This window comes from Monodon monoceros, unplaced genomic scaffold (assembly GCF_005190385.1).
Source record: "Monodon monoceros isolate NGI ecotype Baffin Bay Population unplaced genomic scaffold, NGI_Narwhal_1 Super_Scaffold_18, whole genome shotgun sequence".
NCBI lineage: Eukaryota > Metazoa > Chordata > Mammalia > Artiodactyla > Monodontidae > Monodon > Monodon monoceros.
In genome coordinates this window covers 127,868,875-127,884,976 of record NW_021703774.1, presented here as the reverse complement: position 1 = coordinate 127,884,976, position 16,102 = coordinate 127,868,875, and the positions used below count along the sequence as shown (strand labels likewise).

Below are 16,102 nucleotides of genomic sequence, written 5' to 3'. Positions count from 1 at the left end.
CCACCTTCCCAACTTTTTACCTTTTTGAGTGAAGAACTGTTCCAGGTGCCCTTTACAGTCTTCCAGGGGATTGAAATTTTTTCCATTAAGAGAATTCTGTAAAGACCGAAATCAATGGAAATCCGAAGGTGCAATGTCTGGTGAATATGGTGGATGAATCAGAACCCCCCAGCCAAGCTTAACAGTTTTTGCCTGGTCATCAAAGAAACATACAGTCTTGCATTATCCTGATGGAAGATTATGCGTTTTCTGTTGACTAATTCTGGATGCTTTTTGTTGAGTGCTGCTTTCAGTTGGTCTAACTGGGAGCAGTACTTGCTGGAGTTAATCGTTTGGTTTTCCGGAAGGAGCTCATAATAGAGGATTCCCTTCCAATCCCACCATACACACAACATCACCTTCTTTGGATGAAGACCAGCCTTTGCTGTGGTTGGTAGTGGTTTATTTCGCTTGTCCCATGATCTCTTCCGTTCCACATTATTGTACAGTATCCACTTTTCATTGCCCATCACAATTTGTTTTAAATACAGAACATTTCCATTACGTTTCAGTAGAGAAACACATGCAGAAATACAGTCAAGAAGGTTGTTTTTCACTTAACTTATGTGGAACCCAAACATCAAAGCAATGAACATAACAAAACCGGTGCAAATGATTTTCAACGCTTGATTTGGATGTTTTGCCTATGTTGGCTGTCTCCCGTGTGGTATAAGGTTGATTGTTCTCAATTAATGTCTCGATTTGATCACTACCAACTTCAACTGGTCTACCCGACAGTGCAGCATCGTCCAGTGAGAAATCTCCAGCACAAAACTTCGCAAACTACTTTTGACATGTTCGATCAGTCACAGCACCTTCTCCATACACTGCACAAGTCTTTTTATGCATTTCAGCTGCATTTTTACCTTTCTTGAAATAATAAAGCATAATATGCCAAAATGTTGCTTTTTCTTCCATCTTCAATATTAAAATGGCTACACAAAAATTCACCAATTTTGTAAGTCTTTTTTTAAATGCACACTGATATGACAGCTATCACATACAATCTAACAAAATTGTTTTGAATGAAGTTAAAGACAACTAAGCACTACTAGAGCCATCTTATGGAAAAAAATGAACAAACCTTTCTTTTGGTCAACCCAATATTTAATTCTGGTTGACCTTAGAAAACCACATAATCTATTGGTCTTACAGTGGGCACACGGAAAAGAGGAGGCTAGAACATAGAGACATAGACTATAACAGAGAAAAAGGATGAAATATATTTTAATGTATGGGATTTTGTGATAATATACAAATATGATTTAGATAGATTATCTGAAGCAAAAAGATATACTAACAAATAATTACAATGACAAATAATAAGGAATATATAATCATATGTTAGCTTATACAGAGTACCATGGGAATGCAGCATTAACACCACCTGCAGATGTGGAGGAAGGCTTCACAGAGAAGGCATTCTTTTTTAATCGATCACTGTTTCCAAAAAAAACTAAAATACAATTTGGGAAATGTATACTTAATTCATTAATTTTTCCTCAACTTTAATGATGAATTTATCAGTCAAAAGAATTTGGTATTTACCTGTAAATCTCTTTAAAAATCATGATAAATTAAAATGAGCTTTTAAAAACAGGTAGATCTCATAACACTGAAAGTGCAGTTTATAATACAGCAAAATTAAATACAATAACCATTTTAAATGACCTATTAAATTCTTTGTTCATTTCTTTGACTTCATTTAGCATTGATCTAACTCAATGTGGAAGGTTACATTCATACAAGTTTAAACAGCTTAATGATTAACTATATTCACCTGCCAACTTTACTGTTTATGTGGCAAATAGTGTTATATAGAGAGTTCAGAAGTCTAGGTATGCTTGCAGGAAAAAAAACGAATTCCAAATCGTTTTAAAGTGAATAATTAGGATAAAAATGTACATTAAGCTCCTTCTTTTTATTGCTCCTCTAGTTATTTCTTCCAGAATTGACCAAGATTATTCATCATTTGATTCTGTATCTCCAGAGCCAAAATCAAGATTTGCTATGTTAGATGATGTAAAAATTTTAGCCAATGGCCTACTTCAGTTAGGACATGGTCTTAAAGACTTTGTTCATAAGACTAAGGGCCAAATTAATGACATATTTCAAAAACTCAACATATTTGATCAGTCTTTTTATGACTTATCACTGCAAACCAATGAAATCAAAGAAGAAGAAAAGGAACTTAGAAGAACTACATCCAGACTGCAAGTCAAAAATGAAGAAGTAAAGAACATGTCACTTGAACTCAACTCAAAACTTGAAAGTCTCCTTGAAGAAAAAATTCTACTTCAACAAAAAGTGAGATACCTGGAGGACCAATTAACCAATTTAATTAAAAATCAACCTGAAATTCAGGAACACCCGGAAATAACTTCACTCAAAGTAAGTATAAAACAAAGAGGGTTCATGATTATGTTTTCAATGTGGATCTTTTTAAAAAAATATTTTAAAACATGCTAGTTGAAATACTTTGTTGAACTGTTGAAACACTATATTTTTCTCATGAAAAAAAGACTCCAGGAAATAAATTTTCCCATTATAATTTCAAGTTGGTTTTTGTTTCCCTAATATTATTTATGAAAATAACTAAACTTTGCATTTCAGATGAAAATTACAAGACAGTTAAGCAATGAAATTTAGAACACTAAATTATTATACTATTGCAAATTACTGGAGGCAAGTAAAAAGCTAAAGGAATATAACTTGTGTAACTATTCTCCCATCTTTAAAATGTATAAAAGTAATACAGTTAATGGAAAAGATATTAAAATACTGTTTTTTTTTCATTTAATTGAAGTAGTTTAAAGTTCAAGAAATCAGCTTTTAGAGATGGTACATTTTAAATAAAACACAAAAACTCAAGTATGTACTATGTGAAAGAAGAATACAAGGGGAAAAGGTTTACCAATATCATTTTTCTAATCCAGTATTAGTTTAAAAAATTAGATTGTGATAGTGTTATAGGAAATAAAAAAGTCAAATTTAACAAAAAAGAAAGAAACTTCTAACCAACCTATAATCTATGTCCAGACTTTTGTAGAACAGCAAGATAATAGCATCAAAGATCTTCTTCAGATCGTGGAAGAACAATACAGACAATTAAATCAACAGCACAGTCAAATAAAAGAAATTGAAAATCAGGTAAGTCAATATTTTAATAGTATGTCCAATCTTTTACATAAAATTTAGGTTTATGAAAACACTGGACCCTAAAATTATTTAAAATAATTATAGTTGGATAGTGAATAAAAGGATCACCTCAGCATGATCATTAGGTTTGCAGGCTCTGAAGCTAATACACTACCTGGGGTTGAATTTTGGCTCCAAAACTTTTGTGTGACCTTGAATAAATTACTTAACCCCTTCTCAGTTTCCTAATGTACTCTATGTAGATAATAAAAGAATCTGTCTTACAGGACTGTTGTGAAAAAAAAAGAATTAATTCATGCCAAGTACATCCTCAATATAGCAGCCAAAGAGATTCAGTTAAAATTTAAATTAGACTCTCTCTCTCTTTGTTGAACACCGCACAATGGCTTCTGGTCTCTCTCGTATTGGCCCATAAGACCCAGATGACTCTTAATCATCTCACTGACTTCATCTCCTGTACTCTAGTCATACTGGCCTTTTTACTGTTACACAAACACATCAAACAGGCTGCTATCTCAAGGTCTTTGCCCTTGTTGCTCTCTGTCTGGAATGCTCTTCACCCTGGTATCTGCATGGGCCCACTCTTACTCACTCTAGGTCTTTCTCAAATACAAATTTCTCAAAGAAGCCTTCCCAGATAACTTAATCATAAATTATAATCCCCCAGGTGCCACCTATTCTTTTGCTTCTTACCTATTTGGCCTCTTGCCTTACCTCCCAATCCACCTTATACTCTAGACAAACTGGAATATTCGCAGTCATGTGTCAGAGCTGGGTCAGAACACAGATGGGCTAACTCCTAGGTCAGTGACCTGTCCTCTACACCATGATCCCATATTCATGTTTAATTCCATTCAATGTGGATATTTATGTACATTCTAATAAACGAACTAGACAAAAACTCAACAAGAAAAAAAAAAAAAAAGAAAGAAATTATAATCCCTTACACCCATGCTTGAAACCTGCTACCTCCTTCATTACTCTCTTTTCTTCCTTAACACTTATCCCTATTTAACATAATACATATTTGAGTTATTTATCTTGTCTGTCCCTGCACTAGAATGTAAGCTCCATAAGTACAGAAAGTTTCTTCTATTTTTTAAAATTGCTATAGCTCCAAAATATAGAACTCTGTCTGACACATAGTAGGCACTTAATAAATACATGTTAATAAACGTAATGTCACATTTAGCACAAAGAAGTCAATAAAAACTTACTATGATTAATATTATTAGAAGCTATATGTCTAATAATTAAAGTTTAATACCCAACAATATAATTAATCTACAATGTAAATAACTGGCTAGGTGAGCAAGGTAGGTACGTGTTTGGAATAAAGCTATGCCAAAATCTAAGATTTCCAATAAACAGTACTATAGTTCAAAAATATTAATTAGTAATAATACTACTAAACAGCTGTTCAAGAGAGTTTCAAAAATAATACAGACCTGAAGAAACTGGTATAAAAAAAAAATAGATGCCAAGAACTATAAAACAAATATTACCAATTTCCACCAAACAAACACATTATGTTTCAGTAATTTTATGACTCATAATTTTAGTAGGTTATTTTTGCTAACTGTCTGAAAAGGGGTTTTTGCCAGCTAGTTTTGATTTCCATAATTTCCTTCTTACTATATGTTATTTTTCTAATTCTTTTCCTGTATCTTTTGTTATGAGTAAATGAACCTGCTCACAAAAGCAAAATGTCACTATTATAAAATAATACACATCCTGTCTAATAATAAAATGTATGAAGAATTCAACAATGAATTCTAAGTTGGAAGAAGCCTTAAATCATCTGACCCAACGTATTCAAATTTAAATTAAGAAACCAAAACTGTAAAGTTAAGTTACTATAAGATCACAGTTACTTAGTAGAAAAGACTAACATCCAGTAAGTGAACTTTACAATGGATCTTTATGTATTATATCCTAGGAAATGCCATTTATGCTGACTTCAAAAAACTAACACTAATAACACATTACGTACTCTGCTCTTCTCAACCCATCAATAAGAAAAGCTATCGGTCAATGAACTGCAAACCCAGCACAACAGACAATGAAATATTGAATATATTGAAAGTACACAAATAAAACTGCCTATTTGTTACCTTTACAGATATGATTACATGTCAAAAACTATCAAGAAAGCAGCCTTGTTCAAATTATGTGCTAGGTCTTAAGACCTACAACTGAGAATTATGAAATTTAAAATCTGCCTGTGTCACTGAACAGAATATATATTACATTCATATAAATAAATAGAACATATTAAAATATTCTAAGTAAAGTCTCTGCCTTTGATCTGTTTTTTGATCAATTTCTGTTTTTTGCCTTGTCTTTCTCTATTTTTTTGAACTCTTTATGTGCCTGATTAAATATTTTGAGAACAGCAAGTCTGTATAATATGTATAGCATTGTTTATCCCTCTTAACATCGAAAACAATAACATATTATGAACTCAGATTTCCCCTAACTGTATATTCAGTACCATTTTTAAAAGTAGATTTATATTCTTTTATCAGTTAAGAAGAACTGGTGTTCAAGAATCCACAGAAAATTCTCTTTCTTCTAAACCAAGAGCACCAAGAACTACTCCCTCTCTTCACTTGAATGAAACAAAAAATGTAGAACATGATGGTAAGATAATTTGGTGGGTTTCCTTCTTGAAACTAATATCGTCAAATTTTTCTTCTTTGACATTTCCATCAAAAATCTCTATTCTCAGGGCCTGTTCTAGACTAACTAAAAGAGAATAAAGAGATAAATCCAACAAATATAATATGTCAACCTAAATTGGATCCTGGTGATTTTTTTAAACCCTATAAAACATTCTTAAGACAATCAGGGAAATATAAATATAGACTTGATATTAGATAATATAAAATTATTATTAATTTTCTTAGATGTAATGATGGTATTATAGTTACGTAAGAGAATAATCTCATGTTTAAGAGATGGATGCCAAAATATCTAAGGGGTTAAGGGGCATGATGTTTGCAAATTCCTTTCAAATAGCACAGCAGAATACATATTTGTATGTATTTGTGTTTATAAAGCAAATACGGCAAAATGTTAACAACGGTTGAATACAGATGAAAAGATTATGGCATTCTCTTCAATGTTTCTACTTTCCATAAGAAAAACAAAAAAGAGGGGGAACAAAGTCTCCATTCCTACCCAAGCTTTAAAAAAATGATATAGTTTGAAAACACGTTTATTTTTAATGTAATTCATAAAGGAAAAAAGTTCTCTGTTAGTTTCCTCTATGTACGTTCACTCTTTCCTCATGTATCTGTTGACTACCTGCTATGCACCAAGCACTATACTAACATCTCATATGTGGTATTTTATTTATGTCTTTCCTAGATCTAAGGGAAAAAAGTGTTTAAAATTCTAATTTTGTCACTTTTCTTAAAAATAAATCAGTTTGGTAATAACTATTTTGATATTCTTTGTATAACATGCCATCTAATAAAAATGCTTTAGCATAAAGTACCTTTTCAATAACACATTACTGAAAAAGACTGAAGGCTACAGTCACCACAATTCCATAAAATGTCAAGTAAAATCTCAAGCTCTAAAGATATCATTCTTTATTACTGTATCTTACGTAATAACATTTTGTTGATTCTAGACATTCCTGCTGATTGTACCATCATTTATAATAGAGGTGAACATACAAGTGGCATCTATTCCATTAGACCCAGCAACTCTCAAGTTTTCAACGTCTACTGTGATGTTACATCAGGTAAAACGAGCCTAAGAGAAACTAGACAGTAGCTAGCTCAGGTTACTCACTACCTATTAGTAAGGCTAATCCTGTTATTTTTGTTCTGAATACATATAAAATGAAATATATATAACACAAGTAGTTATACAGATCTAGTACTTACATTTGTCTTGTTTATGTATTTAATCAGGCATTTACTCAATATTCTCCATCTTTTTCTATAAAATAATCTAAAATGACCTTTGTCAATAAGTTTATTAAGACAAATTCATTAGTTGCCCTTCACTTAACTTCTTGGGCTCATAATAAATAATAAAATGTTATTACCATAACAACATTAATAACTACCTTGTACAGCCACCAATTAAAACCAAACAAAAAACCGCATTTTGTTACAACTATCAGCATCAGTCTACTGAAAATAAACAATCTGTTCATTATATTCAGGTAGTTCATGGACATTAATTCAACACCGAATAGATGGATCACAAAACTTCAATGAAACTTGGGAAAACTACAAATATGGTTTTGGGAGGCTTGATGGTAAGCTGACTTCATTCACTGGTTAACTTAAAAATATTTATTAAGAGCCTGTTACAGACTGGGCATTAGAAATACAATGAATGAGGAACACTCCCAGCCTTCATATAAATTATTAACAAATAACTACACATTTGTAAGTACTGAACTTATTACAAGTGTCTTTATTTGAATTATACTTTTCACAATTACATGTCTGTTCTATGTACACTTATCACAATTTAATTGGATGGCTTCTAATTATCATAATTATAATTATCAAAGATAAATTTGATTAAGGGCTAAGTGCTTCAAATAAGTGCTAAATGCTATGAATGGGCTACAAAGAAAACCATCCTTATCACTGGTCATTCTACTTTCTTATTAACATTTTAGATATTAACTATTTGGAAGTTGGAAGGCACAAGGAAGCTGTCAGATGTACAGTACAAAATGTTTAGATTTCAATTATTTAAATATGATAAATGTATACTATACAATGTGTGGTTTAAAATAAATTTAGTTTAGTTCAATGAAAATTGTTATATTTTGACCACAAAATAAGGTAAAAAACAAAATAAGCAAAATAAAAATAAATGACAGAGGTTTAAAATCCAAAAAGCATATTATAAAAATCCATGAGTGATGTACATGTATTCATTAATAAAGTGGATAACATCCATTATTATATCGAATTTTTAAACATTCAGTACTACTTGATCATTTAAACAATTCTGTATTCAAACTACCAGTTAAATCCCTAACTAAAAGGTAGGATCAGTGATATGTTTTGTAGCTCCAAATCTTCTTCTGAGAGAATCTAGAGTACTCACTTATTTCTACAAAAAAGTAAGCCATTTGTATTTTGCAATTCTTAAAATGAAATCTACAAATTCAACAGCAGTAAGGAAATTTTGACTTTTTTTCCTTAAATGCTTTAATAAAAGGGATAATTAGAGAGTAATTGTGATAATCAGAGATATCTATTTGTATTTACAATGTTATATTTTTAATTCCAAATAAAATTTTTTAATTATAGAGAAGTTATTAAAAATTATGTTTTAATTTAAAATTTTTTTTAATTTATTTCCTTCTTTTTCTACAAAGAAAACGTATATATCAAGCAAATATCAAAGGCCAAGATTATATTTGAGGAAAATTACATTATTATACAAGTCTCTGGAAATACTTAACAAATCTCTTGATAGTATATTCATATTAATAAACAGCTGACAGTAAATCCAGTACATATAAGGACCCAGAAGTTAGATAATATTTTACCAATGACTAGCCCTAAAAGTACTTATCATAGTCTAACACGTTTCACCTGTGAAATATGCCTGATAATATCCATTTTAGAAAGGATAATCAGACTTTAGGTAGGCCTATTACTATTTTAACACTTGTTGTATTTTAACACCTATTACTATTTTAACATAACTATCTTGAATAAAATTGTTTTAAAAAGAAATCTTTTACGAGACTCTAAAATAACCAAGGGATTCAAGACTAAAACATCTAATCTACTTACACCAAAGAAAAAAAGAACACTCTCAAAAAAAATAGTTGCTGCCTAATCTGCAGTTAACAATCCACAGATTTTTACAACTTTTCTTTTCAGGAGAATTTTGGTTGGGTCTAGAGAAGATATACTCCCTAGTAAAGCAATCTAAATATATCTTACGAATTGAGCTAGAAGATTGGAAAGACAACAAGCATTATATTGAATATTCTTTTCACCTGGGAGATCATGAAACCAACTATACACTACATCTAGTTGAGATTGCTGGCAATGTCCCCAACGCACTCCCGGAACACAAAGATTTGATGTTTTCTACTTGGGATCACAAAGCAAAAGGACACTTCAATTGTCCAGAAAGTAATTCAGGTAACCTGTTCCTAATATAAATACTTTATTTTCAAAGTTTCAAAATATCTTCCCAAAGTAATAGCTAATATCTTTCAATGTCAGACAATTCTTTAAAATCTGAATCCAATATAAACATTTTCTCTATAGGTAAACGTCTCAACGTAAGTGTTAACTTGATTCTAGTTTGAGTACGTATTTTACTTCTAACCTTTCTCAGATATTTTATTTTTGGTCAGGTATATGAGACTTGTATAAATTATTTTAAATTGGAATATATGTATACAACACTGTTATATTTATAAGAAATGAAGATATACTCACTGGAGAAATATAATAACAGTAACTACGTATGAGTTTGTATCTATTAAACTGCGTATCTATCCTTTTTAGGAGGTTGGTGGTGCCATGATGTATGTGGGGAAAACAACCTAAATGGTAAATATAACAAGCCAAAAGCAAAGACTAAGCCAGAGAGGAGAAGAGGAATATGCTGGAAGTCTCAAAATGGAAGGTTATACTCTATCAAATCAACCAAAATGTTGATCCGCCCAACAGATTCAGAAAATTCTGAATGAACTGAGGCAATTTAAAAAGCCAATAAATTAAACATTAAACTCATCCGAAATTACTGTGGTTTAAAAATCTGGTATTAAATCCCTAATAGAAGGCTTTAGAAATAAATTCTTTATATTAAAGCCACTACCAACTTAATATTAAACATATCATCACATCACCTCAAAGAACACCATTTACCTTTCTCAATCAAAATTCTTATGATCATTTATTCATATATTTTGTGATGTGCGAATCAATTTTAGATGGTCACAATCTGAATTGTAACCAATGGGTGAATTTTCAAATAACCTTTCTAAATAAAAAACTTACAAAGAGACTTCTATTTTCAAAGTCATCATGTGAGCTAATTTTACAACTTCCTCAGTTTAAAAACTACTTTTCTTGCTAAAATTCTAAACTTGAATAACTATAAAGGACTAATAACTGTACATTTCTTAAATGCTGTAATATTAATTTCAAAACTAAAATTCAGTCAGTTCAGAGTACATGTGAAAATCGATAATATGAATCTTAAAACTGATACTTCATTTTGCTACAAAATAATTTGGCGTAAATGTTTGGTATGCTTTGTTTATGAAGCCAAATGAAGCAGGATGAAATACTGTACTGAAATAGATTCACAGTCTTATATACAGTAGATCATAACTGCTAAGTCATATTGACTTTAAATATCAAGTACTGCTGTAGCTTAACTTGTTTGTTAACTTATCTGTTACTGTATACATATTTTAACACTTAATATTGTGAAAACAAATAATTTTAAAGGGATCTTGTCAGAATACAATAAGAATGAATGTATCGGTGGCATCAAGTTAAAGTTTTATCATTTATTCCCCCTGAACACAGTGTGGGTCTAATACTTATGTGTAGGTTTTCAAACAATTAAGAATCATAACAAGTAACTAAATGTTTAAATAGTCTGAGAGATGTTCATGTATGTTTCCAAATTCAATAAAGACTCAGTCCCCTAAATTATAGAAATTTTAATCCTTGTAGCTTTTTTTTTTTGGCTGTGCCAAAGCATGTGGAATCTTAGTTCCCCGACCAGGCATCAAACCCGTGCCCTCTGCAGTGGAGGCATGGAGTCAGGGAAGTCCAATTCTTGCAGTTTTTATTGACATCCAATAGAAGTATGATTATGTTATTTCTAATTTAAATAATTTAAATTCTAAATCCTCAAGAATTATTAGAGGATATTTTGACCATAGTATCACTTGTCAGTATTTATTTTTAAATACGTTTTTAAAGAAACTACCAAGGAGAAATAAAGTCTTGAATTAAATCCAAATTTTAAAGGTTAGTGCCCAAGCTATACAGTGACTCACATTAGTCAATAAATATTCAGCATTCTGTATGTTAAATTATCCAATATATGTCATATATATTTTTACTGTATGATACATGCAAATATGGATGATCTATGTGGATCCTACATAAATATTTTGTTCCAAAAAATACAAAAGAATAAAGGCAAGAGTAGGTTTTCTTTTTTTCAGAACCACATTCAAGCTGTCCAAATTGACTTTTTAGAGCGAGAATGCCAAAATGGCTTAAAATAGGAAGCTTTCAAATGCAAAATAATGCATTATTTAATATACCAATTTTTGTCTCTGTTTTCCAATTTTTTATAATTCTCACACAATATGTTTCATTTTGTTCCATTTAGGAACATTAAGTGAGTTTTTTTCTGTATATAAAGCTCAGATTGAGAGAGAATTCTGGTAGAGAAAGAAAAAGGATTTTTTTTCTTTATGGTTCACAAAATTGTGTCCTTCTGTCCTCACTAGCTTGCCAAAAGTGTTCTAATTGTACCACTAACACAACTGTCAAATCTAGTGACCTCTTAGACCACATTCCCTTTGGTTTCTCTACTACTTACTAATAACAATATTCTTTTCTCAAACTTGACCTTCAGTTTGCTTCCACAATACTACTATACTCTCCAAGGATTATCTCCAACTTGAACCCATCTTTAAAGCCCTAATCCATCCTAGTCTTAAGCATTGTGGACCAATGGACAATATTCAGTCATCTCTTCTACTCTGACCCTCAGAAATTCTATCTACTCTCATGGACTCATCTTTTTCCATGAATAAAGTTCCCAAATCTACATATTACTCCCAGATCTCTCTCCAGTTCCCCTTCTTCCATTGCCTACCTGCCATTTCTCCTTTTGATATCCTATAGCCTCTTCAAACTCAATTTATCAAATAACAAATTCATCAATACCTTACAGCCTCTGCTGCTTCTCCCTTTTACCTTTTCACACTCTCCTCCTTATTTCTCTCTCTTTTTTTTTACATCTTTATTGGAGTATAATTGCTTTACAATGGTGTGTTAGTTTCTGCTTTATAACAAAGTGAATTAGTTATACATATACATATGTTCCCATATCTCTTCCATCTTGCGTCTCCCTCCCTCCCACCCTCCCTATCCCATCCCTCCAGCTGGTCACAAAGCACTGAGCTGATCTCCCTGTGCTATGCGGCTGCTTCCCACTAGCTATCTACCTTACGTTTGGTAGTGTATATATGTCCATGCCTTATTTCTTTATATATATTAATGGCACTACCATGCTTCCACTCATAAAAGCTTAGAACCCAGGAGGCATCTTTGGCTTTGCAATTAACTTTGTGTACCACCTCTCCTCTACCATGACTTGCATATCTCATTTAGCTGTGCCCTCACAAGAATGTGTACCCCAATTACAAGAGCATAAGCCTACAAAGCAAAATCCAAATCTCTTCCAGGTGTTCAAGGATTTCTATAATCTGACGCCAAAATACTTCTTTAACCATTTCCTGCCCAACACAAACCCTCAGCTCTAATTAAAATTATTCACTTTGAAACATCCCCTGTATACTTTCCTAATGCCATTCCATTTTCCTAGAATACCTCTCCACACCTTTCTGCTTGGCTAGATGCTATTTATACTTCAAGGGTAGCACAGAGGATCTCACTTATTCCACAAATATCCTAGTAAATGGAGGTCCTTCCTCTGAAACCTTGCAGCATTACTGTCTGGACCCCTTCAATTGGCACTTTACAAGTAAAGACAAGACAGAAAAATAAATCTGGCAAATCATAACACTAAAAATAGTGAAAAATAGTAATAAAACCCCCAACAGCACCAAAGATAGTCAATCTACTTGATTTTAGTGAATTCCTACAGAATTTCTATACCAAGAGTTTACTCTGAACTAGTGTGAATTTTACTGAGAGAAAGTATATACATTTCTCATGTAGGAGTTACCTACTGTAGTATAATCTATTTAAATCCTGCCATCCTAGAATCAGCATGTTTTCACGCTTGTATCTTTTCTTCCTAATAACTCATGGAAATCAATTAACTCATTCATTAATCAAAAATGTATTCATTAATCAGTATTTGAGTATCTACTATTTACCTCCTTATAAAACCTATTCCAAATATGTATTGTTACATATTCTATATTCTGTTATAGAATAATCAAATGTCCTTTTGTTTTTCTCCCATAACTAACAACCACAAACATTGCACTTATGCATGTACTACAAAGTGATCAAATGCTGGCCCTTTTATCAAAGTCCAAAGTGTTTTCATGGCAAATCAAATAGGGCAAAATTACTCAATTGGTGTGAAATGAGCAGTTCAAGGTCATGAAAATAGGATTAACAATCCCCCTAATAAGCCTTTATAAAATGAGGTTTCAATGACATTTTAGAAAATATAAAATCAGAGATTCCATCTCAAATATAAAAACTGTTTTCCTAAATTCATATGTTTAATCCCAAGAACAATCATACATCTAACAAAATAATTACATTTATTTGACAAAGCAATAACCTGTATCTTTAAAGATGTAAGGCTCTGTTTATCTTCAAATAAGCAACTAAGCCTCAGTTTCCATATCCCATATATATGGGAATAATAATAACTTTGTCAAATCTACTTCATGGACCTGTAATTATCAAGTAAGATACTGTATTTGAATGGCTGTATGAACTACAAAGTTCTAAACAAATGTATATACTTGCAAAAACTGGATCTTGGGTATCACTATTCACATCTCTTTAAGTAAATACTCCGTACAAATGCTTCCTAACAGAAAATACTCTAACTCTCAGGACAGGGGAACAAAAGTGCTCTCCTCACATTCTGCTGCTGTTTCTGGAATTTTACTCCTTCCCTTGGAGTCTGAGATAACACTCCACCATGTTCAAGCCCCTAGTTAAAAACTCCTGGGTGGCTATGTTAAAATGTTAGAGAACAGACCTCTCAAATCAAGAATTTTTGTAGTTAAAATAAACTAGGATCAATTAAATAGTATAAAAGCCAGAGTGCTATATCTAGGGCAAAACCAAAACAGTGGAGTATGGCAATAGTTTGTGAAATCTATGAAAACTAAAAATAAAAACAAAGACCAATACTCTCTAAAGCAGAGAACCGAAAACTTGAATGGAAAAAAAAATACTCCTTAATTTTCACTGAAATTTACACTTCCTTAAATTTTGAATGCAGGAAACTAACTATACCAGTATTAGCAATACATGAGACTTTGTCATTAATAGAAATCATACATGACTTTATATCACAACTATTGCAGACATCTTAAAACACTGTTCACGCTTATTACTACCTAGAGAATATGGTAGTTTTTAGACCTGCAGCTAGATCTTGTTATTTAATTCATTAATAAAGAAACATATCACAACTTAAAATCTTGATAATTGTTATTTAATGTAACTGATTTCCTTTGTTATCCTATGTATTTCATTTTATACATTCAGAAAGATTATTCCCAAACAAGAATCAAAGGATTCACAAGACTGCCAAATGGTATTAAGAACCCCAACTCTGAAGGGAGACCTACCATCATATGATAACCTGATTTAAGAAACATGAATTACATGGCTCTCATGTCATAATATAAGTAGTATAGTCTTCCCTTGGTATCCAAGGGGAGTGGTTTCAGGACCACTGAGGATACCAAAATCCGTGGATGCTCAAGTACCTTATATAAAATGGTTAAGTGTTTGCATATAACCTATGCACATCCTCCCGCATATTTTAAATCATCTCTAGATTATTTTTAATACTTAATACAATGCAAACACTATGTGAATAGTTGCCAGTGCACAGCAAATTCAAGTTTTACTTTTTAGATCTTTCTGGAATTTATTTTTCCAAATATTTTCAATCTTCAGTTGTTTGAATCTGCAGATGTGGAACCTGCTAATATGAAGGGCCAACTGTACACATTTACTTTGATTGACCAAGCTATTCCTAGAAACAGAATTTTAGGGAAAAAATTCAATCACTATACAATAAACTTATTAAACTACCCAGGAGAAAACTGATACAGGGTAAAATTATAAAGCAATAATAAAACATTTCAAGTGTTATTGGGGCTAATTTTTTTTAAGTTCTTATCTGTTAGAAATACATAACTGAAGGACTGACTGGTGAAATGATATGATGACTAGGCTTCATTTTAAAGTATTACAGAAAAAAAAGGAACAGGTAATAGATGAAATAAGAATGACAATGGAGGTTAATTGTACTATTCTATATACTTTTGTGTATGTTCGTAATTTTCCACTATAAAAAGTTTAAAACTATAATCAGGTTAATGTCACAGATAATATAGGTTTACTAAGGATTACTGAGAGATGAATGGGGGTGTATTACTAACTGCTAACTAAGGTCCGGATCAAAATGAACCACATCCTTTCATTTTGTTTCTCAGTGTCACCAAGTCTGAACCACTGTATTCATTCTTATATTCTTGGTAACAGCATATTTGCTGGATATGGTCTTTCTACGAAATGGAAGAAGAACAAAGATATGAAAGTTCAATAGGTGATTACAACTAAGGCTATTTGGGGGAAAGAAACTAACTCTTAATAGTCTCACCAAGAATATCGTGCTCTACGACATATCTCTTAAAAACTGGATGTCAATAAAACACACGGGCATTTGCTTAATTAGATGTACCATGATCTTTTAACTCAAGTGCAACAGTGGTCATCAAGTACAAATTTGGAACATGAGTAGCATTACACACAATCTACTACCTAACTTTCAAGTGATTTCAGATATTCAACAAAAAAATTTTTTTCCATGAGTAAGAAAGTTTTTTATTTGATTATCTTAATGTAACAACTGCACTAGCATTTCTTCTATGATAGAGTGATAAGTGTTTTCTTGATAAAGCAAGCAA

General features: G+C 31.7%; 2 protein-coding genes across 11 annotated transcripts in view; one reads left to right on the top strand and one right to left on the bottom strand.

Moving 5' to 3' along the window:
- Positions 1 to 16,102, bottom strand: part of DOCK7 (dedicator of cytokinesis 7) — a 210,406-nt gene that overhangs the window by 129,736 nt on the left and 64,568 nt on the right. The gene's annotated exons all lie outside the window — the stretch shown is intronic.
- ANGPTL3 (angiopoietin like 3) lies at positions 1,859 to 10,241 on the top strand. Of its 2 annotated transcripts, XM_029228229.1 has the most exons (7): positions 1,859 to 2,430; positions 3,079 to 3,189; positions 5,727 to 5,841; positions 6,839 to 6,952; positions 7,382 to 7,477; positions 9,075 to 9,341; positions 9,714 to 10,203. In XM_029228229.1, exons 1-7 carry the CDS (start codon positions 1,939 to 1,941, stop codon positions 9,896 to 9,898), a joined length of 1,380 nt encoding a protein of 459 aa, XP_029084062.1. In that variant the 5' UTR covers positions 1,859 to 1,938; the 3' UTR covers positions 9,899 to 10,203. The 2 variants fall into 2 exon arrangements, with proteins under 2 accessions (XP_029084062.1, XP_029084063.1); XM_029228230.1 differs by lacking the exon at positions 7,382 to 7,477 and having other exon boundaries at positions 1,915 to 2,430; positions 9,714 to 10,241.

Bases quoted from the DNA above. Each gene is read 5' to 3' on its own strand.
- ANGPTL3 (XM_029228229.1), top strand. From the start codon at position 1,939: ATGTACATTAAGCTCCTTCTTTTTATTGCTCCTCTAGTTATTTCTTCC. The intron at 2,431-3,078 runs GTAAGTATAAAA...ATCTATGTCCAG, and splicing joins CGGAAATAACTTCACTCAAA to ACTTTTGTAGAACAGCAAGA. The intron at 9,342-9,713 runs GTAACCTGTTCC...TATCCTTTTTAG, and splicing joins TTGTCCAGAAAGTAATTCAG to GAGGTTGGTGGTGCCATGAT.